This window comes from Magnolia sinica, chromosome 10 (assembly GCF_029962835.1).
Source record: "Magnolia sinica isolate HGM2019 chromosome 10, MsV1, whole genome shotgun sequence".
In the NCBI taxonomy this organism is placed as follows: domain Eukaryota; kingdom Viridiplantae; phylum Streptophyta; class Magnoliopsida; order Magnoliales; family Magnoliaceae; genus Magnolia; species Magnolia sinica.
Genome location: NC_080582.1, coordinates 915,983 through 938,656, shown reverse-complemented (window position 1 = coordinate 938,656; position 22,674 = coordinate 915,983). Strand labels below are relative to the sequence as shown.

General features: G+C 39.1%; 1 protein-coding gene across 18 annotated transcripts in view; it reads left to right on the top strand.

Moving 5' to 3' along the window:
• The window catches only part of LOC131257684 (putative disease resistance RPP13-like protein 3), an 88,425-nt gene that overhangs the window by 6,683 nt on the left and 59,068 nt on the right, over positions 1–22,674 (top strand). Inside the window, exons 3-6 of one of the 18 annotated variants that reach the window (XM_058258490.1) lie at positions 16–457; positions 589–651; positions 1,793–1,954; positions 3,284–3,444. The exons of 12 other annotated variants lie outside the window; for them this stretch is intronic. In XM_058258490.1, coding sequence (XP_058114473.1) covers positions 16–74 — 59 coding nt within the window. In that variant the 3' untranslated portion in view covers positions 75–457; positions 589–651; positions 1,793–1,954; positions 3,284–3,444. Of the gene's footprint in view, positions 1–15; positions 458–588; positions 652–1,792; positions 2,055–3,267; positions 3,445–22,674 lie in introns of all 18 variants that reach the window. 5 more of the 18 variants (XM_058258488.1, XM_058258489.1, XM_058258485.1 and 2 more) reach the window with 5 other exon arrangements.

Here is a 22,674-nt window from a genome sequence, read left to right as displayed (position 1 = left end):
CTCTTGCTTTTACAGGAGAAGCTAAGTGGCATGCAGAGTCGATTGGATGGGATGTAGAGGATGGCTGTGAATGAAAATTTATCTCTCTTTTATGTTGTTTCTATTGGCTTATTCATGTATTAATGGTGTGGGATATTTGGATGATCTTTTCAAACTGTAGTATGACAATGTGTGTACTTCGTGGGTGTTTATTATTATTATTTTTTTTTGGTGGTTTGGTTTGGCTACTAATGTTCAATACTTCAATATAATAAGTTGTTTCTGTAATGCCTGAGATGTATTACTTTATCTATGTTTGGATGTAATATGCTCATTCAAAGTGAAACAGTTATTTAGAGTGTAGGCTGGGGAGGAGATCCACAATGCTTCACCGGGGAGTTTACATAGGTCCATGATCAAAGCTGTCCAACAGGTGCAGGTGCAGGCCACAATCCTGCCTTCCCTACCCAAACTTCAGGTCAGTCTAATTCTTATCATTTGATAAGCCATATATATAGATTAAATGTTGACTGTCCATTTCTTTAGCATACATTTAGCTCCACCTAATTTGATACCAACCTGATTCTTGGACCTGGGCATAAATTTTAGGTGAAATTTGCTAAGCCCACACATGGGTGGAGGTGGAGCCTTCCGCAACAACATAGGCCGCATGTATGTGGAAATCTGCTTTGTTTTCCACGTAAAAATTTGTTTGCTTCATTAAGGAAAAAGTATGTTAACTTTACAAGCATGCAATGTTGGCATGTGTGTCGTATTGCCTCTATGCATTAATGGCCTCAACATTTCTTATAATGTCTATTATGCAGTGCTTTTTCTATAAAATTTTATTATTAATTTTTCTTTATGATATATATATATATATATATATATATATATATATATATATATATATATATATAAATTCCTATGAACTTTAAATTCTAATTATATGTGTAATATTGATTCTATGCATTAATGGCCTCAACATTTCTTATCATGTCTATTTAGTTCACCACAGACTCAATACTCAATGATAGCTTTTGCGGTACACATGCCTACTTGGTAAGTTTTCGGGTGACTTTTCATGCCTTTTGGGTGACTTTTCAAAAATAAACATTTTGATGTGCTTCGTGATCATGCCTTCAAATGAGCTGTTGAAATAGACAAATTGGGTGGATGTAATGTCTATACATCACAGTGGGACCCATGCTCAAGGATCCACTCACCTCAGTGATCCGGGAATTTACCCTACTGGCGCCTAAAAAAAGGCATTTTCTATGTTTTGGATCAAACTGATATTTGTGTGGCTACTACTTTTTTCAGATCTTTGTGACCTTGTCAACAGGTTGGATGGCAAAAAAACATTTCGGTGCCCGCCGAGAAGCTTCTAATGGTGGTAATTCAATCACCACTATTTCCTGCGGTGTTTTCCTCATAAGATTTAGATCTGCTTCATTTTTTGGATCATGCCTTAAAATGACTCGCCAAAACTAATGGATGATGTGGATGTGAGGCACATACATTGCAGTGTGCCCCCGCAGTTAGGGATGAACTGTCCTCGCTACCCACCAAAGCCGTACATCTGATGGCTTTCACCTCTGTACGTTCTAACGTGGAGACTCACGTCCAATGTTTAATCCTACCATAGAATGGTGGGTTTAAAATAGATGAGTAGGAAAGATGGTTGGATGATTGAAAACTTCCATCTTGGGGAAGCCAATGTGGTGGACCAATGGTACCACAATAAGCGGTCCCAATCATGGAACTTTAAATTCTAATTATATTCTTTGAGAAATTTTAAATTATGGAACAGGAAGGAAGGTCAGGACAACTCGGGGAATCTTTGGAAACATCATCTTTAAGTTCAAGCACCTCTAGAACTGTTGGAGGCTCTAGTTCAATGCTGGAGGTTGCAGAGGAGAAGAAGGGGAGAAGATCCTGGAGGATATAGAGAAGGAGAAGAATATGCCAATCAGTTAGGAGCCCCGTCTTGTGCAAGAACTGCATGGCCGCAAACTTCAGATGTGGCATGTGGCCTGGATCATTCTCTACTGATTTTCTGTAAATATTTACTGGTATATTGCTGTTTGATATTCACGACAGACTTACTATTTTCTTTGATGATGCTGTGATATTAGTAAAGGGGATTGATGTCAACACCCAAACTGATTGATTTGCTTACCCCCCATTTTCCATTTTGGGTATTCTAAAGAGTACATTCGTGGTACTCTTTCAAGACCCAAAATTGAAAATAGGGTGCAGCTAAATCAATTGGAGCAGCCGTTAATAGCAACTCCCCTGGTTAATCCAATAACCTGCAATTGATTGATTTCTTTCAACTCAAAGGAATGCCATAAATTTATAGTAGCTGCATGAATCCTTACTTTCAAGGTGCTGGCCCACTTCAACCACTCATGGTCCCACTACCTTTTGTTGCAATTCTTGCTTTCTTTCATTTCTGGTAATTAAGTCACATATATTCAACTCTTGGAACTCTATAAGACATGCCCGCTATGTCCATATGCGATATACCAATGCAGCATGGTGCAATATTGTAAGTATGAATGCATCTATGCTTATGTTATATTGTAACTTGGAATCAACCAAGAGGTTCTGGCGTCGGACACAAATATGGGGTATTAGATTTCACAACTCCCAGTAGTTGTATTGATTGACATGTCCATGTTCAAATTTTATGTTACTGCAGTATATTGTGATTCTTGTACAAAAAAGAAGTCCAAAAAATAATATTATTAGTTAAGCCTAAAAGCTAGTTTAATGCATTGATCCATGTCCACAAGTCATCAATACATTTCAAATGCAGCACAATTTCTAAAATAGCTGTGTTCTTGTTACATGGTTATCCGCACATGCATGGCTGGATTGGATCTGATCTACTTGTGATTCTTGATTCAACTCTGTTCGTCATCTATTTGAAAATGCATGCACCATATGGTAAGTATGGTTGGATTTGATTTGATTTGATTTTATTTTTTTTATGCTACCTTATGTTTTATTGTCTCTATTGGACAATGCATGTGTGGTGTGGTTAGGGTAGATTGATCTGTTTTTTATTCAAATTCTGTCTTCGCATCTCTCATCAAAGCTTCATATAAATCCATGTTAAGATGTAAACGTCTTTGTCATGATGTAAATGCATGTCTTAGTTTGATCATTTTTTATTCAATTGATTTGTTACTATAATCAGTTTTTGAGCTGACTACGTGTATATCCATGTTGACATGGTATGTATATGCTTTTGTATGCATGATCATATGATGCATATAGATTTATTTTTTCTCAGGTGATGGTACGCTATTGAATGGTGGAAGCAACATACATGGTCAGTTGGGGGGGAGCCATCAAAGGGTAAAAAATGCTGCTGGTCGACTTACGTTTTGAGCCTATATCTATGTCATCGGGTCTTGGACATTCTTTAGTAGCGTGCCGGATTCGTCACCTGAGGTTGCAGGAGATGACACAAGTGTGCTTAAATGAGGATGGAACCGGACTTACCACCTCGGACGACGGGAGCCAGAAAAATTTTCAGCATCAGTCCAAATGCTGGAAGTAGAAAGGCCAGTGCCAGCATCTGGCGGACATGTCCATTCCATTGCTCAGTTGATGAAGCTGAGCTGCCGGCATTGGTGGACTGCTTGACTGGCTTTGAAGTTCTGCAGACTGTGGCAGGTTTTGATTATACTCTAGTCATTATCTCCAATTAGCAGCAAGTGTAAAAGCTACAAAAAGCTGCTTCTGTTTTTTCTTGTTTATTCACTCAGAAATGAATACTTCTAAGATTCGCATACACTGCCAAGTAGCCTTAGCCAGCTCCAGCATTACATGTAACCTTTTCAAGTAATATTAAACATGTGCATGTTCCTTCAAGTCACAAGATGATGTTGCTTGAAACAACAAATGTATTTTTAAATATCATATGTAGAAGAAATTATTACAGTAAAATTTCTAGCATATGCAACAAGAAAATCCCTCTTCTTTTGTTATTTACAGCTGATGCCCTGAAGGCAGCCTGCTCATGATCTGATGATAAATGGATGACCCGTTCGCGACAGGATGGCTGGATTGTAACATGGGCTCCTCCTTAGGTTCTCCTTTTGGCATCATGAATCCCGGTTCAGTCGCCTTTTGTTGCCCTATATATGAATGAATTGGTAGAGACGGTGGCTTCCCTTGGCCAGGTCCTAATCCAGCCATTGCCAGGCTGGCCAGGCCTTGTTGATTCATTCCGAAAGAGAAGCCGGGTGTGGGACCCAATGGCTGTCTTCCAGCCAGACCAAATGTGCCAAGAGGTGTGGGGCCTTCGAACCTTGCCATGCCATTGTGGGATTGAGATGGCTCTGGCCTGACAATGTGAGCTTGGGCAGCTGGTGGGTGAGAGGACCCAACAACCAGTCGGCGATTTGGTGGGGGCTTGGGATGGTTATGGGCCCCCTTGTAGATGATTTCCGTAATCTGGCCCTCTAGAGAGCGTTCCACCTTTTTCTTCACCTGGCAATTTGGATGCGTGCAGTTGTAATTGCTTCTGGGAAATTCACTGCCTTTCACCTGTTTCTGCCCATAACTTCCTCCAATTATATCCATCATCAGACGGTGCACTGATGACCATGGAAGGAACTTCTCTCTGATCTCCTACCCCATCATCTTGATCATCAGATAGAGGAGAAAGATCAGATGCTCTCAGATCGGTTGTGGTATTACCCGCTGTATCTTTTCCAATGGATGATGATTCAGGGAACTCTGCCCGTGGATGGAATTCTTGTCGACTGTGAGAGTGGGCCTTGGAAGCTTCCTGTCTTTGAGCCTGAATAGGGTTATCTGTTTCAATGGACACCTCAGTGCTAGGCAAGGCTTGCGGGTGAAAATGGGCCGAAGCTACGTGTAGGAGGTGACAATAAGGTTCTGATTAATTGAATGAAGCAAATTATATTATATAAGGAAATAGAAATGCTAGACCAAGCAAACAATAAGTACAGCCACAGCACTAACAAGAGGACGGTTGAGAAAACCCCAATGGGCCCCAGTTGGACCTACATTGAGTTTCACAGAATGTGAGATGGGAACCAAATTGAATTGCAATTATTTTGTTTTATTTTATTTTTATTTTTATTATTTTTGAAAGGTGAAATTGAATTGCAATTGTTAGCTTAACAAGCTAAAGCAACCAAATTGCAGTTTCCTTTCACAGCATTCATGTTAAGAGTCTACACCCCACATTGCAATTCTGCCATTTTCAAGTTGAACATGAAAGAAATGTGACTACGATTCGAGGTCTACTTCCTCATTTTGAATGCTTGACATGAGATCATCATTAGCATCACTAAGCCAAAATTGCGAATTTGCAATGGAATTTATCTGTCACAAAAATCTCTTGGTAAACAGAAAATGTCCGTCGCCAATCGCCTTTTTCTCTGAAACTTGGTCTGATCCCTCATCCAAGTGGGACACACATAATGAGTGGGTTAGATATGTGAATCACATTTGGGCAGGCACAGTATCTGATTATGAATGTTTTAAAGAAACCCCTCTCCACTACAATAAGGTGAGTTACTCATTACCCTTAGCATACTGAGTAAACTCTGTGGGGTCCACCACTATTTATTTATTTTATCCACTCCGTTCATCCATGTTAACAGATAATTTGAGGCCTAAGGATAAAAAGGAAGCATATCCAAAGCTCAAGTGGACCACACCATAGGAAATAGTGTGATTGAACCTTTATCATTAAAAAAATTCTTGGGCCATAAAAGTTTTAGATCAAACTGATGTTTGTGTTTTCTCTTCATTCATATCTTTTTGAAATTATAAACATCCTTTAACCATTTTTGGACAATCTAATCAGTTCATATTGAAGAGTAAATAACTTCATATGTTTAAATCAAATTTCACTCAAATTGTTGATCAATCTTGCATGCTCAATATCTTTCTCATATGTAACATGATTGGGGCGAGTAACTAGTCAAATTGAGGGTATTGATCAGTAAAATAAAGTGAATGGACCAAACATGTAAAATGGGCCAAATATTTTGGTCAAAATTGTGACCCAACTTATTGACCTCGTGAGAACCTAAGAATTAATGTTAATAAATTTTGTGAGGCCCATCATGATGTGTGTCGAACATCAACACCATGCACTTGATGTGTCCCCTTTATGTTATGAGATATCTCAAAAATCATCCATTTACGAAACTCAGGTGGGCCATACCATCTAAAACTATATGAAGACATACTAAAATATATAAAAGCACTTGGTGGGGCCCACATGGGACACACATAATGAATGGGCTGGATATGTGAATCACATCTAGGTGGGCCCAACATATGAATATGAGTGAGACAGGTCTAGGGCTTCAGTGGAGCACAAAGTAGGGATTCAACGTCCACCATTAAAAACTTCTTGGGAGCTGGAGAAGTTTCAGATCAAGCTGATATTTGTGTTTTCACTTCATCCACGTCTACATTATGAATAGGTTGGATGGCAAAAAAACATCACGGTGGCCCTTGGAAAGGTTTCAACGGTGGGTGTCATTATCATTGCTTCCTTTGGTGTGGTCCACAGGAGGTGTGAACCTGCTTCATTTTCAGGAGCATACCTTAAACATGTGATTGTCAGAGATAGGTAATTGACTATGTATTCAACAAAACATGTTTTATTTAGGTTATTTTTAATAGTGGTTTATCATCCAATTAAATTCTACTAAACAAGAAGAAGTGCAGAAAGTTTAATTCAAGCAGAGACAGTTCTGAATCTACGTCCTTTTTACTTTCACCTCGGTATGAATTGTGATTATAGAAATCTCCAAGAGCCCAGTTATGGTTTAATAGAAAAGTGCCAGGTGTTCATATCTAGGTGGGGCCCATGAGAAAAGGTAAGGATTTTTAAGACATAACTTGCATGTGACTCTTAGTAATTTTCCCCTAACTCAATAAAAAAAAAAAAAAAAAAAGCGTCATATATTTGTATTACAAGTTAGAGTAATAATAAAAATGACAAAAACCTAGAGGAATCTTTACTTTTCATTGTGTGGGGCCCACCCTTGACACTCTCACTTTGCACTCCTCGTTGGGTTTGTTATTATTAGTGGAGATTTTAATGGATGCAAATTACTTGTAGTTAGAGGCTACCATGTGCCAATTAAATGTGGGACATGAATGGAAAAGGGGTAAAAGTGTGATTTCATATGAAGAAAACTTTGCTTTTTGAATGTGAAGCCGATGTCCAATAGGTGCATGTAGACCTTCTACACACCAAAGACCTCGTCCTTGGATTTCAAAGCATAAATCCAAACCCCCCTAGATGCATCATCTATAAAAGTAACAAAATATAATGCCCCACCCAAAGTTTTTGTCCTCATAGGACCACAAACATCAGAATAAACCAAATCTAATGCATGCACTTTATGATGAGAAGCAGTTTTAATAAATGAAACTTTATGCTGTTTTCCTGATAAACAATCAAGATAGGTTTTGAGGGGTATACCTATCACGTCTGGAATGAGCTGCTTCTTCGCTAGTAGCTGAAGCCCTTTTTCACTCGTGTGGCCTAGACGCCTGTGCCACATGTCAATAACTGAATCTTCCGCTGCGTTCAACCCACCCTTGCACATACTGAGACTTACCTTGTAAATGGTGCAACACTTCTTTCCTCTGACCACAATCAATGAACCCTTGATGAGCTTTCAGCGCCCATCAGCAAACCGGCTTTCATAGTCATCATCATCCAGCCTTCCAGTCGACATCAAATTGAGGCGAAGGTCTGGGATATGCCTCACATCCTTGAGAACCAATGTGCAACCCACATCGGTCTTCACACAAATATCACCGACTCCCACAATTTTCGATGCGCCAGAATTTCTCATCTTCACGGTCCCATAGTCACCTGACTTATAGCTTGTGAAGAAGTTTCTGCGTGGAGTCGCATGAAAAGAAGCTCCCGAGTCTATCACCCAATCGGTGTCCTGACTCGTAACCGTGAGACATATATCGTGATATACTGAAAGAATAACTAAAACGTCGCCATCTGAAGCGACCGCAATAGAATCTGATTCATCTTCCTTTCCTTTTCCTTTCTTGTCGTTCTTCTTACCACGACATTCATGCTTATAGTGGCACTTCTTGCCACAATTTCAGCAATCAACATCATTTCTGTTACTTGACTTGCCTCTTGATTTATCTCGAGTCTTCCCGCCCTTCCTATTCTTTCCTCTCCCTCATTCCTGTGTCACAAGGGCCTCTTGTTGAGTAGACCCCTGAGACTTCCTCCTTGTTTCCTCATTGAAGAGACAGCTAGTAACCTGTTCCATGAATATCTTTCCGTTTGGCGTGGAGTTACTTAGAGACAACACCAATGTCTCCCAACTGTCAGGTAATGAACTGAGCAATAGTAAAGCCTGCAATTCATCATCCAGGACTATCTTCATAAAGGAGAGTTGGTTCACTATATTGCTGACCTTATTCATGTGCTCGGCCACAGAACAACTATCTTTGAACTTGAGATTCACAAGTCGTCTTATTAGAAAAATTTTATTACCGGCTATCTTCCTCTCATACAGCTCTTCTAATTTCAGTCATAGGCTAGCCGCTCAGGTTTCCGTAGACACATGGTGGAACACTGAATCATCCAACCATTGTCTAATAAACCCCACCGCCTTTCGGTCCATCTTCTTCTAATCATTATCAGATATATCCTTGGATTTTGCTGATATGCCTAAAATTGGAGAATATAGGTCCTTGAAATAAAGCAAGTCCTCTATCTTAGCCTTCCATATGGTCCAGTTAGAACCATTAAGGTTGATCATCCTTGATTAACCACCTTCCATAATTCAAAAACTGATCCTACCCGTTCAATGAACTTAGCTCTGAGACCACTTTGTTAGGGGCCTTGCACAAAACCTTAGGATCCAGCCTCCCGAAACAAACCAGAATTATGAAATAACAAAGCAATGAAATAAATCAAAGCATAAACCACACACCACACGAGATTTTTACATGGAAAACCCTCAAAGACGTAAAAACCACGGGACCTCGTCCAGATCAACAATCCACTATGAAGTAGAACGTTACAACTTTCTTCACTCACGCAGGAGTGGATAAACAATAAGAGAAACAAAGAAAATGGAGAGATCTCACCGATTACGAGGACATAAAAGCGCTAAAATATAGATTGCACAGTAGATAACCTCCACGAGCATAATCTCCTTTCTATAAGCTTCATCTCTCTCTTTTCCTCTCTCTCACCTTTGATAGCCCTAAACCCTTTAGCAAATCCCTTGTAAAGCTTTAGGAAACCCTCTTGTCATGCCTAGAAAGCCCTAGGTACCTTCTATTTAAAGTTTTAGGAAACTTCTTTTCGCATCCCAGTTGCGAAAGAACATGCGACAGAAATCCGCGCAAAATCGTGGAACGAATCTGCGTAACCTCAACTGGTCGTGCGCCACCCACGACCGGTCGAGCGCCACCTACGACCAGTCATGACCCTCCTACGTCCAGTCAAGAGCCCCAGAGAAAAATAGTCCAAACTCGTTGGACTTTGAGTCGAGTTACAACTCGACTCCACGACTGATCGAATACCAGCCACGACCGATCGAGCAGGGCTCACGACCGGTCGAGCACGGGACAAAAAATCCCATCATATGCCTCATAGTTTAGAGGACTATCATTGATATTGTATTAATACATATCTTCATATTTCAGATATAATCTAATTTCCTTAAGTTAATTATTCGATTTAAAAAATTATACATGATTATATTCGAAAGATTTAGAGATTAGAATTTCATTTTTAAATTTATAGAAAATTTAATTCCGTTGTACCATTCGATGAAATTCCATTAAGACCCACAACTGGTCTGAATAGCTGAACAGGTATTGATGGCGATGACCCATGCACATGCGACTGCTCTACCTGACTTGTCTGGTCTTCATTCAAGTCACACCTCAGCCAAGTTAATGGTTGAAAATGACACAAGAGTATGAGTCAACTCGGATGAGTCATCAATCCATGATCTTGCCTGCCTTTCATCCTGCACCCACGTTTAAGTAAAGTTAAAATTTTCCATTCAATGGTTAGGGTTGGCTGATCATGTCAATTATATTGGGTTACTGTGGTGTAAACTCATCTTATCAAACTTAATTTAGGTTATGGCTAGTCGACAAATGGGCCCATTAAATTAAGTGTATGGATTACACTAAAAAAGAGTCCATATATAAAAGGGCTAACAATAGCTTATAGTTATAAGTTTAACTGATGCTACATTAGTGGCCCATCAATTAGTCCATCTTATAAACAATCTTAGCGTACAATCAATCACTTCTCTTTGCTCTAGCATGAAGATTCTGCTCAAGACTCATTTAGCCCAAGTAGGGGTTGAATCTGCCAGATTAACCGAGGTCAGACGGGCTCGTGGTATTGTACTGGGTCTGATCGAGGCCGAATCGACTCAAACGAGTCACATCAGACTCGTTCGAGTCTTAAAATCATGCTTGCCTTGGGAGAAATCAAGATGGTAGTCTTGAATCGTTTTATTGGATTTCCAAACGTAACCTCTCTTACACGCCCCATATAGGCACGTGTACCAGATCAAGGCCGTCAATCAGGTGCGACCCATTGATAATGTGTTTTGGGTGGTTGAATGCAGACATCAGGTGGGCCGCACATGCACCAAAGGTTGGGGCGTCTAGAAGGATCAAACATTGACCATGTTCAACAATGGATGGCTTCCAAGCTTTTTCAATGGTCTACATTCAATATTCACAATGGCCACTGGCCTGCCTGACATTTTGATTGGTCTGACCTTGGCGATGGATGGGCCATCAAAACTGTGCGGCTTAAGCTAATGTACTGCTCGTGCATCTACACTTCTCAGTGGGCCATACTCATACTTTCAGTACATATGAAGTCTACGGTAGATGATAAATCACGCTTAGAGCTGATCCTAACTCTCTGGTTGGTTATAATGATCAAATAAATGGTTAAAACTTAACCTATTTACAGGAAGTTGTGGAGTACCATTGAACCATAACAGACCTTGACCCATTTATGTGGACGGTGTGGATTAATAGCTGAGGGTTTGGTTGGTTGCATCAAATATCTTTAAATTTCACTGTTAATCAGTAACTTGGTTTAAAATTTTCATGATATTTTATGATGTTGGGTCAACCAAACGGGGACTAATCAAACACTATATTGTGGCATGAGACTCGTTTAGGACCGGAATCCCATACAGCACCTGTTGTACGCCCAACAAAAAAGTGTAGGGGTGCCTATGGGCCGGTTTGGGCTACACTTAAGACTTAAAGCCCAAGTTAGGAAGAATTGGCAGGCCCAGGCCTGACCCAGCCAACCTAGCCTGGCCTGAAAATTAATAACATCCCTCTTTCCAACATATTGTTCCTAATCTATCCATTGATAGAGTGGGTCACACATGTACAAGGAAATAGGCATTTTAGAAGAAATGTAACTAATGGTCTACATTTTGTTGTACTTTATTTTTTTTTATTGTTTTCTTTATTTTTTTTTTTATTGTTTTTGAGATAACTAATTAAATAAGGACACATGTCATGGGACATATATAAAAAGCATAATATCTTTAAAGATATTCGCAGCATTTTTCACGAAATTACATATAGTTGTGATATGATGATACACATCATCTGATGACACGGTATGACTTAGAAATTCAAAGGTGGAAAGTGGTCAAGCGAAAAGAGCAGTTAAAATGACACATGTCAAGAAGAGAATGAAAGATCTTAAAGACCAATGTAGCGACGCATCACCTATCATAATTAGTAAATAAAGAAAGAAATGTCTAAAAGATAGTAGTAAGAAAGATCTATAAATAATAGAAGAATCAAATAAAGCAAATCGGATCATAACAAATCAATCAAATCAATCAAATTATCTTTCTTTATCATAACTTAGCTCTATAATAAGAGTAACGATAATATCCAATTGTGATAATTTTTAGTTGTAATTCAAGTATACGCTTTTACGCTAGACTGTTTTCTTAATTGTATACAATCAATTAATCTTTTAGAAAGGTATAATGTAATTGATTATTAATATTTCCTTTTTATTTGGTTGTTCCAACTTGTAAAAGTTCTTTTGTATAGAGGAAGGTGTTACTATCTTTGGAGGAAGAATCTTATCCTCTGATAATCGATGGGTTATCTTATAACTATCTTATGAGTGGTTGAATAGGTGATGTCTTAGTCATGTACGATTGTACTCAATGCATTTGGCTATATTGTCACTTTGGGTCAAGTCGTTTGGTTTGAATCGAGTCGTACATTTGGTTGTGCACATCACACATGAAAAAAATGAGTGCCAACACATTTGAGGTGGAGAGGCTACCTGAGGATTGGAAAAGTATATTTGTAAAATATAATAGGTTTGGGCTAAAATGACTTGAGCTCAAGCCTGGCCAAAAATTGATTGGTTCATGCATGCAAGGCTAAGCTTGTTTGTCAAATCTACTCCAACTGGGCCAGCAACTACCTGGGCCATTGCCACTCTTAATCAGCTGGCCCTCCTTGCATTCATCACAAATACAAAATGAGGCTGATCCACAACACAGGCAAGCCACCCCAATCAAATGTTTATCTCCCTAGGCCCGACGCCATCTCTTTGATCCAGTCTCATCCTATCAAATAATGTTTAAAAACAGATGGATGGCATAGATGAGACATAAACAGCATGGTGGGGCCCACATAGCACAGAACCAATCCGTTTCCCTCGTACGGTGAACCACTGTGTCAAAAAGTCGGCAGGTATTCCCACCGCAGAGGTCTAGTCCCATGGGATTGGTCCAGCCATCCCAAACATGCTCGGCTGCAAATCTACAGTGTACACCGAAACCCACCGACGTCCCAAACACGCCAGCCATCCAGGATGGAATTCGTTCCATCCCATGGGATTAGCCGACAACCACCGACGCGCACCATCATTACCTTGAAAAGGTCAGGCTCACACCATACATGGTCTGCATCAACAGTGGGCTCTGCAGGATAGTGGACATCGAAGGCGGCCCCTCATGATGGATGGTGCACATCAAGGCGGGCCCACATAATGAATGGTACACATAATTAGAGGCGAGCCCCTAGTGATGAGTGGCCCACATCCAACATGGGCCTGTATGATGGACAACCCACTTTTTAGGTAGGGATCCCGATGGCTGGTCCACTTCAAAGGGCCTCCACATGATGGCGGCAGAGATTGAAGGCAGGCCGCACATGGCGGACAATAAAATTGATGGTGGCCCCTCGTGATTTATGACAGTCAGTGCAGTTCCTGATGCTTTTTTAATTTTTTTTTTTTATATCGGAGTGGAGCATCAACAACCTAAATCATTGACGGCTAGTTGTCATGGCAGTCCTCTCAACGGTTCAAGTGGTAGGGGTAAGGATCAATCAGAACCGTCCATGCAAAGGGGAAACGGATTGGCTACTCCCCCGCCACCAGCCAATGGCTGATGGTCGGTGCTCTATGGGCCCAACCATGATGTATGTGTTTCATCCATGCCGTCCATATATTTTTCTAGATCATTTTACTATATGGGACCAAAAACGAAGTATATCCCAATCTCAAGTGGACCACATTACAGGAAACAGTGTTGAATGAACGTAGACCATTAAAAACTTTTTGGAGGCCATAAAAGTTTTGGATCAATCTGATCTTTGTTTTTTCCCTTCATCTAGGTACGTATGACCTAATCAACAGATTGGATGTCAAATAAACAGTACAGTGGGCCTTAGGAGGATTTTAACGGTGGATATCTAATCACTATTGTTTTCCCGTGATGTGGTCCACCTGAGATTTATATCCCTCTCATTTTTTCGGATCAATCGTAAAATGATCCGTAAAAATGGATGAAACACATACATCATGGTGGGGCCAACAGATCACCGACCATCAGCCAGCCAATCCGTTTCCATGCAAAGGACCCTGTTGTGGATGTTTTGTTTATCTCTTTAACGACGGAGACAGTTTAATAGTACACTTGTTTGTACTTATCATAGTAGTCGATTGCGTAGATGACGAAAAAATACGGGAACAATGATGGTAGTCGATCACATAGACCCGCCACGTGTATGGTGGAGATGCATCTCTACAATATTAGAGCTACCAAGTGGCCTGTGATGGACTTGGGCCGTTGTTGGGGTGGGGAAACCGTGACCAATCCCTGGCCTAATAATCAAGAAGATGCACCCATGAAGTGGGCCACACACGTTTGTTGAATATAGATGGTCATCTTTTATCTAATGCAACATCTGTTTATATAGATGTGGTTCATCTTACAGGGTGATAGTCTTGAATTTCAGGACCCTAAAGATGAGTGGCCTGAGTCTAACAGAATTAACCACAGTTGGATGGACAACCCCCAGGATGGATGGCCCGCATTGAAGGTGGGGCCCACTTGATAGACAGTCCGCATCAAAGGTGGGCTCCCATATGATGGGCTGTGGATATTGAAGGTGGGATACGTGATAGACAATAAGTCAATAACATTGATGGTGGGCTTCACATATTGGATGACCCATATCAAGGTGTGCCCCACATGAGGATAGTTCACAGTCAACATGGTTCCTAACAATGAATGACAGACATGGGAGGCTGCCAGCATTATTGACGGTCTACAGAAAAGGTGACCTGTATGAAAGATGACTCACATCTAAGGTGGCCCCATGATGGATGACCCACATCTCAAAGGTGGGCCTCTCAAGGTAGATGGTCTACATTGAAAGTAGGCCCAATATGATAGACTATTCACATTAAAGACATAACTAAAGTGATGTAGATTAGGTTGTGAACAGTTTCATGGTCAAGATGGATCAGAAAAGGCTCAGTCGATGACAAAAGTGATTCAGACCGTCAGACCTTATATCGGGCATATCTCGCAATCAGGAATGAGTTACCAGACATAAAATATATGATTTTGGGGTAGAATGAGGTACTTTAGCCATCCAACCCCCAGGTTGTGCAAGCCAGATTTGCAAAATACTATCAGATCCATGGTTGTTTCCCTAAATAGTAAGTTTTAGTCTGATTATAACTCTTCTTTCCATTATGATTTAAGAGTTGCGTGCCCAACATGAAAGTGCTTAGAATAATTAGGAGAACAACTTGGTGAGGCAAAATAGGACACTTACTATTTTTGGCTGAAAACCTTGTGCACTAGTAGACATCAGGACTATCTATAAATAGTAAGTTTAATATTTATAGTAAGTTGCGAATTCTAGGAGTTTTAGTTTCATTCTGAAATTTCTCCCATTGCTTAGTATCCCTATTTAAAGGGCTGTGAAATCGTTTATTTCATCAATTAATCAAGAATTTTATAGAATTTATTTGTATTTTTCTTCGTGCATTCGAGAAGTCTTTGTGAGGAGTCCAGAGAAGTTCTGTGGATTCCGAGTAATTATTTTTTAGGAAGACGGTGATCAACCTCATCACGTTCATCCCCGTGTCATAAAGTAGGCCCAACATAATAAATGACTCACATCAAAAGTTAGACTCCATATGATAGATGATAGATATTAAGGTTGGATCAAACAACTTGAGAAATGAGTAATAATGTTCGTAAGGTTGGAAACAAAGGTAATTTTAACTTTTTGGTTGATAAGCATGCGGTGATAACTAAACTTACTTATTTATTGAATAAGTAAAAATCAAAATAAATTACTTGAGGTATAAATAGCTTATGAAAAATAACATATAATCCAAACTTGCTCTTTGGGACCTTAATTTTGCTGAACTGTAATCCATGGCCATGAAAGGTAGCTGCCGTAACCATTTGCATGGTCCAAATTGACAACCTCATCTGTCAGGCCAACGTAGCTTTCAAGTTAAAAGGAGGTAATGCGTAACAACATTAGGAAGGCCGAAAGCATATTTTAATGGCAGATACGACATGCAGAAAAAGAGGAAAACAAAAAGCAAATAGGAGTGGAAGATACGATATAAAGAATAAAAAATAAAAAATAAAGTCATATAAGACGCTGGGTAAAAAGAAGAAAAAAGTACATGTGACGAAAAGAAAAAGCATACTTAAGGCACCTGAACGGGAGTAGATAATGATGCAGGGGAGGACTTGAGGTCGAGCACCGTCTTCCTCAAGAGGATAAATATTCCGAATCCACGGAACCTCTCTGGACTCCTCACAGAGACTTCTCGAATCCACGAGGAAAGAAAGCAGAAAATAGAAATAAATTCTAATAAATTCGAAATTGATTAATGAATAATTGATAATTCTATAATGTGTGTCCTTACACCATTAATATAGAAAAAAAAAAAAAACTAAAATTCGTAATTACCAAAAATAGCAAAATTCTAACTCTAATAAAAATCATAATTCTAATAAAACTCTTCTAAGGCCTAATTTCTAAAAATAAAAATTGCAAATAAACTTTCTCTAGAAGAGTCCTAGTATAACTAAAAGTTATTTCTAAAAGGAAAGAAAATCTAAAACTCTAAAAAATATTAAAAAATTCAGAATTACTAAAAATAGTAAAAATTTTCTAAAAATTCGTTTTTGAGCTGAAAGCGCACGTTTTCTGATGAGGTGAATCGACCCACTTTGTGGGTCGGTTTACCTCAGATGACCCGTTTGATAAAGATTGATAGGTTATGCGCCCCATAACGATACGGATCAAAAGTTATGGTTAATTCACCATCCATCTTCTTTTGGCTCAACCATGCTGGAAGTATCAGTGACATGTTGTACATCAGAACCCCTCCATTTGAAAAAACTCATCCTCGAGTTACGCAAGAGACTTGGCATATGAGTCTGAGATAATGCCGATGTTCATTAGCCCTTTTTTTGTACTTGGCATTAAGCTCTTGAGCTGACACAATACATGTACTCATGTTTTCCTTAACTTGACTAATATTGATCAGTTCCTTCACATCTGTCTTCAAGATCTCATATTTTTTCTGATAATGTGGGCAATTAGGCGGACTTGCCCCTGAGACGGGATCAACGTAATTTTGTATATCTCGTATGGGAGGCAATTTATCGGGGGGTTCATTGAGCACAATCTCCTTGAACTCCTACAAAATTGGCTTCAAATCTTCTAGGAGATTCACAGGCTCCATATATTCTTCATTTTCAACTAATGGATATATATGTCTTGTTTCCTCAGATTGTTTGACAAAAGTCTGTTCAGTTGTGAGAGACTGTTCCTTAACTTTAGAAGTCTTGGGTTGGTTTTCCATTCCTATAGAAGTCACATGTTCGCCACTGATGAATCTTGTGGTCTGTTGCAACTCCGTTTTGATGAAGTCGTTTCTCACGGACCAATAATAAGATTTTTCTGCATAAACTTTTACTGATCGACTATCCTGATAATAATTTTAGTTTTGTTGGAATAATACCTTATCGTAATCTCGAGGGAGGAATCGCATGCACAATAACTTCTTCATCCGCGGCCAGGTGCGGATTGACACCTTCATCTGTCTCGTCCGATCAAGTTGAAGTTGTTCCCACCAATCTGAAGCTTTACCTGTCAACTTGTAGGCCACGAGTTTAACTTTCTTTTCTTCTATGATGTTCATGTAGTCAAAAAAACGTTCGACTTTAAGCAACCAATCGAGAAAGTCCTTGAAGTAGAGTTGACCATTAAAATTAGGAAGATCGACTTTCATCTTGAATTCTTGAACCATCCTGTGGTTCATTGATAGCATCGCCCTACGATCAGTATAATTACGAATTCCAACAATTGCTGGTGGTGGATCACTACCATAAACACGTAACTGCCTTAGGGCCTCCGCCAAACGATCCGCCATGCGATCAATGGAAGCCCTTGCATGGCTTGCCGATTCTCTCGTTGTGCCGCTTCGAAAGTTGCTGCCGTTAAAGTTAAATTCCCTGGAGCACCGCCCATGGGGTTGTTACCTGACCCGTCGTTAGAAGCCATCAATCCGAGGAGAAACCTCGCTCTGATACCAAACTGACGCAGGGGAGGACGTGAGGTCGAGCACCGTCTTCCTCAAGAGGATAACTATTCCGAATCCACGGAACCTCTCTGGACTCCTCACAGAGACTTCTCGAATCCACGAGGAAAGAAAGCAGAAAATAGAAATAAATTCTAATAAATTCGAAATTGATTAATGAATAATTGATAATTCTATAATGTGTGTCCTTACACCATTAATATAGAAAAAAATAAACTAAAATTCGTAATTACCAAAAATAGCAAAATTCTAACTCTAATAAAAATCCTAATTCTAATAAAACTCTTCTAAGGCCTAATTTCAAAAAATAAAAATTGCAAATAAACTTTCTCTAGAAGAGTCCTAGTATAACTAAAAGTTATTTCTAAAAGGAAAGAAAATCTAAAACTGTAAAAAATATTAAAAAATTCGGAATTACTAAAAATAGTAAAAATTTTCTAAAAATTCATTTTTGAGCTGAAAGCGCACGTTTTCTGACGAAACGGACAGATGCGACCCACTTTGTGGGTCAGTTTACCTCAGATGACCCGTTTCAGTAAAGATTGATAGGTTGTACGCCCCATAACGATACCCGGATCAAAAGTTATGATTAATTCACTGTCCATCTTCTTTTGGCTCAACCATGCTGGGAACGTATTTGTGATACGTTCTACATCAGACCCCTCCACTTGAAAAAAACTTGTCCTCGAGTTACGCAAGAGACTTGGCACATGAATCTGAGATAACTTCTGATGCCGATGTTCATTAGTCCTTTTTTTGTACTTGGCATTAAGCTCTTGAGCTGACACAATACATGTACTCATGTTTTCCTTGACTTGACTAATATTGATCAGTTCCTTCACATCTGTCTTCAAGATCTCATATTTTTTCTGATAATGTGGGCAATTAGGCGGACTTGCCCCTGAGACGGGATCAACGTAATTTTGTATATCTCGTATGGGAGGCAATTTATCCGGGGGTTCATCGAGCACAATCTCCTTAAATTCCTGCAAAATTGGCTTCAAATCTTCTGGGATATTCACAAGCTCCATATATTCTTCATTTTCAACTAATGGATATATATGTCTTGTTTCCTCAGATTGTTTGACAAAAGTCTGTTCAGTTGTGAGAGACTGTTCCTTAACTTTAGAAGTCTTGGGTTGGTTTTCCATTCCTATAGAAGTCACATGTTCGCCACTGATGAATCTTGTGGTCTGTTGCAACTCCATTTTGATGAAGTCATTTCTCACGGACCAATAATAGGATTTTTCTGCATAACCTTTTACTGATCGACTATCCTGATAATAATTTTGGTTTTGTTGGAATAATACCTGATCGTAATCTCGAGGGAGGAATCGCATGCACAATAACTTCTTCATCCGCGGCCAGGTGCGGATTGACATCTTCATCTGTCTCGTCCGATCAAGTTGAAGTTGTTCCCACCAATCTGAAGCTTTACCTGTCAACTTGTAGGCCACGAGTTTAACTTTCTTTTCTTCTATAATGTTCATGTAGTCAAAAAAACGTTCGACTTTAAGCAACCAATCGAGAAAGTCCTTGAAGTAGAGTTGGCCATTAAAATTAGGAAGATCGACTTTCATCTTGAATTCTTGAACCATCCTATGGTTCATTGATAGCATCGCCCTACGATCAGTATAATTATGAATTCCAGCAATTGTTGGTGGTGGATCACCACCATAAACACGGAGCTGCCCTAGGGCCTCTGCCAAATGATCCGTCATGCAATCGATGGAAGCCTATAGCCCTTGCATGGCTTGCCGATTCTCTCGTTGCGCTGATTCGAAAGCTGCTGTCGTTAAAGGTAAATTTCGTGGAGCACCGCCCATGGGACTGTTACCCGACCCGTCTTCAGAAGTTATCAATCTGAGGAGAAACCTCGCTTTGATACCAAACTGACGCAGGGGAGGACGTGAGGTCGAGCACCGTCTTCCTCAAGAGGATAACTATTCCGAATCCACGGAACTTCTTTGGACTCCTCACAGAGACTTCTCGAATCCACGAGGAAAGAAAGCAGAAAATAGAAATAAATTCTAATAAATTCGAAATTGATTAATGAATAATTGATAATTCTATAATGTGTGTCCTTACACCATTAATATAGAAAAAAATAAACTAAAATTCGTAATTACCAAAAATAACAAAATTCTAACTCTAATAAAAATCCTAATTCTAATAAAACTCTTCTAAGGCCTAATTTATAAAAATAAAAACTACAAATAAACTTTCTCTAGAAGAGTCTCAGTATAACTAAAAGTTATTTCTAAAAGGAAAGAAAATCTAAAACTGTAAAAAATATTAAAAAATTCAGAATTACTAAAAATAGTAAAAATTTTCTAAAAATTCATTTTTGAGCTGAAAGCGCACGTTTTCTAATGAAACGGACAGATGCGACCCACTTTGTGAGTCGGTTTACCTCGGATGACCCATTTCAGTAAAGATTGATAGGTTGTACACCCCATAATGATACCCGGATCAAAAGTTATGGTTAATTCACTGTCCATCTTCTTTTGGCTCAACCATGCTGGGAACGTATCTGTGATACGTTCTACATCAGATAAGGTGTTGGCCGGTAACACCTTAGTGGGTGTTACCCTTGTGGGGTCCATCTTGATGAATTTGGTGTATATCCATGGCGTCCATTCATTGTTTTAGCTCATCTTAGGATGTTATTCCAAAAAAAATTACCCTTATCTTGTGGGGTCCATCTTGATGAATTTGGTGTATATCCATGGCGTCCATTCATTGTTTCAGCTCATCTTAGATCGTTATTCCAAAAATTTAGTAGATCTAAATCTATATTGGGCCACACCATTAGAAAAAGCGATGAATGACCGTTAAAATGTAGGCCACAAAAGTATGGGATCAAGCTGTTCATTGTATTTGTCTTTTAAAAAAAATAAAAAATAAAAAATTTAAATCAATGGTTTAGATGGCAAATAGACATTACTGATCTCTTACTGTTGGCCCTGAGAAGCTTTTAATGGTGGGCATTCAATCACCACCATTTCATAAGATGTGGGGCACCTGAGATTTGGATATGCTTAATTCTTTGGACCACGCCCTAAAATAAGGTAGAAAAATGGATGGATGCATGGATATACAACACATCATGAAGGTGGCCCCACCATAAGGGTAAGGTGTCACTGGGTAACACCTAATCCGTTCCCCTGAAAGTATAACCGAGAATTTGGCTTTGGCTATACCGTGATGATGAGATGTTCTGAAAATAAGAGCTAAACCATCAATAAATTAGCTACATCAAAGAAAATAATGAACATCCACCCAGGAATAATTGAAACTTTCAGATGAAATGTGAGGTCCACCATTTTGTTTATATTTTATCTAAAAAAGTCATTAGGTATTCTCCCACACCCACTTCATATGGTGTCCCATATAAGTTTATCATCAAGATGGTTATTGAGATACATAAATAAAATGAAAAGGTACAACATGTTCGCAATTTGATCTCCATATTTAGTGGTCCACACACAGCTCGAACATCATGAATTTTTTTAACAATCATATATACCTCCAAATTCATGTGAAAGCTCACATGATGGTTGAATTAGCCTAATAGTTGGTGTGTACCCGTGGAGAGATATTGCCGGTCGAGTTGGAGTACTCCATCCGCACCATGGTAGGCCATACAAACATAACGGCTGTAGAATAAGCTCTTATCATTTCTCATAAATTTTAGATAAATGCATGAAGGGTGATGAATTCTTAATTGCATATTAAACAAAGGAAAAACTAAATGAAGTAATAATTTGAGGGGACTTTTGAAGCCTATAAATAAAAACACATCCAACTTTGTTTCTAGAAAAAATCTTAAATGTAAATTTTTTGTGAGAGCAGAGACATCTAATGCCTATAGTGATGCCTATATGGGATTCAATCCTTTCATTAGATTATTGGTTCATGAGCCAAAATTTATACTTCATTATATATTAGATGGGTTAACTTTTATTGGAGGGTTGAAAATGAAAAGTATCCCATGATCCTTTCTCAACAATCAAGTGTCCACATATGAGAGTTCAAGATTGTTCAATTAATATAATTTTTGGGGCTGTGACTTGGCAACAGTGGGTTCCTAAGTGCATGTGTATTAAAGCATCATGCACTGCCGAAGTTTTAGGAAGGCTACTGTCCCCTTGTGGCCCACAGGCACATGGGTGGGTTAAGTCAACTGAGACATGACCCTGCAGACTGCCCACGGCACATGGATGGGTTAAGTCGATTGACACTTTGACCATGAGTGGCTAGTATGGGTTACATTAACTCTTCTGAAATTAATGATAAGATCATGAGTGGCTGCAATATAGGACCCCAACACCCTGCAGCATCAAAGCTATTTAGGGTCCACCAATTTATATGTTAAATCCAATCCATCCATCAGGTATGATCTTACATGTTATGCCATAGGCCAAAAAAAGCTAATTAAAGTAGGCCATAACATAGGAAAGATGGGGATAAAACTCCAACCATAGATTTGTATGGGGGCCATCGTGGTGTGTATCTTTCATCAAACCCATTCATCATGTTGGAATCATCCGGTTGAAGTGGAGATACAAATATCATCCTAAAAATTTAGTGATTTTCAAAATTTAAAACATTTCTTAGGATATTATATGAAAATCTTAATGATTTTTTTTAAATATTAATTGTAAATTAATAGATAAGTTTAAATTGTAAATACATTTAAATAACAGATTTCTTATAGATTTTACTAA